This window comes from Macrobrachium nipponense, chromosome 9, assembly GCF_015104395.2.
Source record: "Macrobrachium nipponense isolate FS-2020 chromosome 9, ASM1510439v2, whole genome shotgun sequence".
Taxonomy (NCBI): domain Eukaryota; kingdom Metazoa; phylum Arthropoda; class Malacostraca; order Decapoda; family Palaemonidae; genus Macrobrachium; species Macrobrachium nipponense.
The window spans coordinates 84,308,286-84,312,708 of record NC_061110.1 but is presented as its reverse complement, the minus strand read 5'-3'; the positions used below and the strand labels follow the sequence as shown (position 1 = coordinate 84,312,708).

The window sequence follows — 4,423 nt, the reverse complement described above, 5'->3', positions numbered from 1 at the left end:
GGATAGAGAAAACAGGAAAGAATGTTGTGAAAGTTATCAACGTAGACTAAAATAAGATTAAAATACGATACAAACACAAACATGTTTATTGAAGGTTAGAAGTTTTTCGTCATAGCCGTCGTCATCTTGAAAACAAATCTTATATCCATTTGAGCTTTAGGATACCTCTGAAACATGGCAAGTGGTTTCCTTTAATATTAAATTCTTGTTCATCACCTAAAGAAAGCTACCTTCATTATTTGCTATAGCATTGAAGCTAAATATAAGCTTTTAGGAAGCTTGACCTCCATAACGGTTAGTTGAAAGATTTCTGATCCTAGTCTCCTACGGATTCTGTAACATATTTTCCTCAATGTCGCGACCACAAACGGTGAAACTCGCTTCACTGTCGAGTATAAAAGATTGCAGGAAGGTTTTTGCAGCACACACTCGCCCAGCAGTGGCCAAAGACATCAGCAAGCAACAATGAAGTTTCTGGTTCGTATAACTTATCAGCTTGATAACCCAAATTAATGAACCAACATAACGTAAATTACTATACAGGTTTTCCTCCACGATCCTTGTTGGTATCTTGTAATCTTTTTCTCTCTCTTGCTCTCTATCTAAATTTAATAATGTCTATTATCTAAACGCGGTGCAAGTCTGTCAATATCATATACGCACATACACATACATACACAAACATATACATTTATATATCGCTTGGTCTTTGCTATATTAAAAAATATGCTTTACTTTATGTGGGGGAGTGGGGGGCAATTATGATGATTTTTCATTATATTCCTAACGTTTCCTACTCTGCAATATCAAAAGTTTTCTACTTTGCATAAAAGATAATAATGCAATTATTAATAAGCAATTAAGCACTCACTCCACTTCTTAAACCATTACTCGTTTTGAAGGGTAAAAATCGATCAGCCAATTTAGTTCAACATCGACAGTAATCTGATTTCTTTTAAGAAAAAAAAATATTCTCAAATACAGCTTAACTAAAAAATAATAGACTTCCACGAGGGACATTTTTTGTAACGTAAAAGTTTTGGTCGTTTGACCGATTTACTATCTTTCCCACTACAAGATAATGAGCAACAGTAATAATACCAAATAAATTTAAACATATTGCCGGTGACTATAAAGAGAGCTACATTACATGGCCAAACTTAGTGTTGACTTTATCTCTAGTTTCTTTTTCAATGAGCTCTTTTGAACCTGTTCTTAAAAGTAAAACTATAAAATATCTATTTCAATCTCCCTAATACTATTGTTTACCAACATTATTCTAGCAAAAGTTTAGTCTACGACCAATTAATATTTTATGGAGATTCTAACCTTATCAAAGATGTTCTCAGTGTTTTTATAAGCCTCCTTAAAAAATATAGGTTCTTCTTTAGGTAATCCAATATTGAATATTACTTATTATTTTTCCAGGTGCTTGCACTCTTAGTGGCATTTGCTTGCGCTTCTGAGATAGAGAAGCGAGAGGCGGAGCCAAGTTATAGAGGATATGGCCACGTAAGCTACCATCATCGTCCTTCCTATGGATATGGTTATTCTAATCACTATCATAAGCGATCTGCTGATCCTGAGCCAGAAGCTGATCATTCCTATGGCTCATCTTATGGGTATCGCCCAGTCGCCTTTTAGTCAAAACCTATTTTTTTTTTTTTTTTTTTGGCTCTCACCGCTATTCACTAAGAGGTCGCCTATCCTGAGCCAGAAGCTGATCATTCCTTTATGGCTCTTCTTTTATGGGGGTATCGCCCAGTCGCTATGGGCTACTCTCACCGATATCACAAGAGGTCTGCTGATCCTGAGCAGAAGCTGATCATTCCTATGGCTCTTCTTATGGGCATCGCCCATTCGCCTATGGCTACTCTCACCCTATACAAAGAGGTCTGCTGATCCTGAGCCAGAAAGCTGGACATTCCTATGGCTCTTCTTATGGGTATCGCCCAAGTCGCCTTATGGCTACTCTCCAACCGCTTATTCACAAGAGGTTCTTGCTGATTTCCTTGAAGCCGAACTGGTCATTTCCTATGGCTCTTCTTATGGTATCGCCCAGCGCCTATGGCTACTCTCACCGATATCAAACAGGTAGGTCTTGGGCCCCTGATCTTGAGCCAGGAAGCTGATCCTTCCTATGGGCTCTTCTTATGGGGTATCGCCCATCGCCTATGGCTACTCTCACCGGCTATCACAAGGGTTGCTGACCTGAGCCAGAAGTGGTCATTCCTATGGCTCTTCTTATGGGTATCGCCCAGTCGCCTATGGTACTACCCTCACCGCTATCACAAGAGGTCTGCTGATCCTGCAGCCAGAAGCTTGATCATTCCTATGGTCCTTCGTTATGGGTATCGGCCCCAGTCGCCTATGGCTACTCTCACCGCATATCACAAGAGGCAGTCTGCTGATCCTGAGCCAGAAGCTGGTTCATTCCTATGGTGTCTTCTTATACGGGATGTTCGCCCAGTCGCCTATGGACTACTTCTCACCGATATCACAAGAGGTTTCCTGCTGATCCTGAATGGCCAGAAGCTGATCATTCCATATGGCTCTTCTTATGGGGTTTATCGCCCAGTACCCTATGGCTTTACTCTCACCGCTATTCACAAGAGATCTGCTGATCCTGAGGCCAGAAGACTGCATCATTTCCTATGGCTCTTCTATGGATCTCAGGGATCATCACCCAGACGCCTATGGCTACTCTCACCGCTATCACAAGAGGTCTGCTGATTCTGAGCCAGAAGCTGATCATTCCTATGGCTCCTCTTATGGGTATCGGCCAGTCGCCTATGGCTACTCTCACCGCTATCACAAGAGGTCTGCTGATCCTGAGCCAGAAGCTGATCATTCCTATGGCTCTACTTATGGGTATCGGCCAGTCGCCTACGGCTACCCTCACTACTATCACAAGAGATCTGCTGATCCTGAGCCAGAAGCTGACCATTCCTATGGCTCTTCTTATGGGTATCGCCCAGTCACCTATGGCTACTCTCACCGCTATCACAAGAGATCTGCTGATCCTGAACCAGAAGCTGAACCCTCTCATAGATATGGTCACTCGTATGGTTACCCCAGCTACCGCCCAGTAATTTACGGATAAGGACGTCATCAGCGTAACAGTTATATCCTATGACTAATAGCCAAAGAGGAGGACATAGATGTCTATAGCTAGCAATAGTTTTTATTTGTTGTTAGTCCTTGATTGTTTTATAACTTCGTCAAATGATAAAGTATTAATTATAAGTGAATCATTTTTACTGCAGTGCTCCTCTTCACCTTTCTTGTCGGAATTTATTGCTATACAAGATTTAGATGTTTTACATCAGGAAATTATATTTCTTTTACAGGCAATGTACAGAAGGTTTTAAGCAAGTTCTAGGTACATTATAAACCTTACTAAAGGTTATCAAAGGTTAATAAAAACCGCAATCACGGCAGAAGTGGCTGAACAAAATAAATAGATGAATTTGCTCTTAAAATTTCTCTTAAAATGCATAAAGTTACAAGGCCAGAGAAAACAAGGGAAAATTCCGTGAAAGTTACTAATGTAAACTATAAAAAAAATGAATATGACCTATTCCCTTTCAAAAAAGATTTTTTTTCTCACTTTGTTATAAATCGATATACTACTATTATTCGTATCATCGGGTAAAATGAATAATCTATTTCATGTCAAATCGACAGTGGTCTGATAAATTTTCTTTTAAGGAAATAAAAAAGCCTGAAATGTAGCTTGACTAAAGTGGAATATACGTTCTTTCACACAATATACTATTTTGTGAAATAACATTTTTTTGGTTACTTGAGTATGTACCGAGGTAGCAACTTTCTCACTACCTATGATGAGATATAGTATTGATACAAGACAAATTCACACATTTCCCCGATAACTTTAAAGTTACGTACAACGCATAACCAAAACTCAGTGTTGGTACTGTTATCTCTAGTTTGTTTTAATGTGCTCGCTTGTATATCTTCTTAAAAAGCAACATTTTCCATATTATTTAATTAAACATCCATAATGATACTATCTACCAAGATTATTTTTGCAGAAGTTCAGTCTAAGACCGAGCGATATTTTATGGAGATTCTAACCTTATCAAAGATGTTCTCGGTGTTTTTAAAATCCTCTTCAAATAACTAAGTTATCCTTTATGGAATCCAATATCAAATATTACTTATTATTTTTTTAGGTGCTTGCACTCTTAGTGGCTTTTGCTTGTGCTTTTATAATAAAGAAGTGAGAAGCGGAGCCAAGTTATGGAGGATATGGCCACGTAAGCTAGCATTATCGTCCTTCCTATACATATAGCTAATCTCACCGATATCACAAGCGGTCAGCTGAGCCTGAACCTGAGGCTGAGCCTTCCTATGTCTATGGCTCTTCTTGTGGATATCGCCCAGTCTGCTATGGCTACTC

The 4,423-nt window shown here is 39.2% G+C and overlaps 1 protein-coding gene across 1 annotated transcript; it reads left to right on the top strand.

Moving 5' to 3' along the window:
* The first annotated feature begins 428 nt into the window (after positions 1-428).
* Positions 429-3,260, top strand: LOC135218119 (uncharacterized). The gene is made up of 5 exons (XM_064254265.1): positions 429-477; positions 1,429-1,632; positions 1,798-1,893; positions 2,095-2,424; positions 2,579-3,260. Exons 1-5 carry the CDS (start codon positions 466-468, stop codon positions 3,101-3,103), a joined length of 1,167 nt encoding a protein of 388 aa, XP_064110335.1. The 5' UTR covers positions 429-465; the 3' UTR covers positions 3,104-3,260.
* The last annotated feature ends 1,163 nt before the right edge of the window (positions 3,261-4,423 follow it).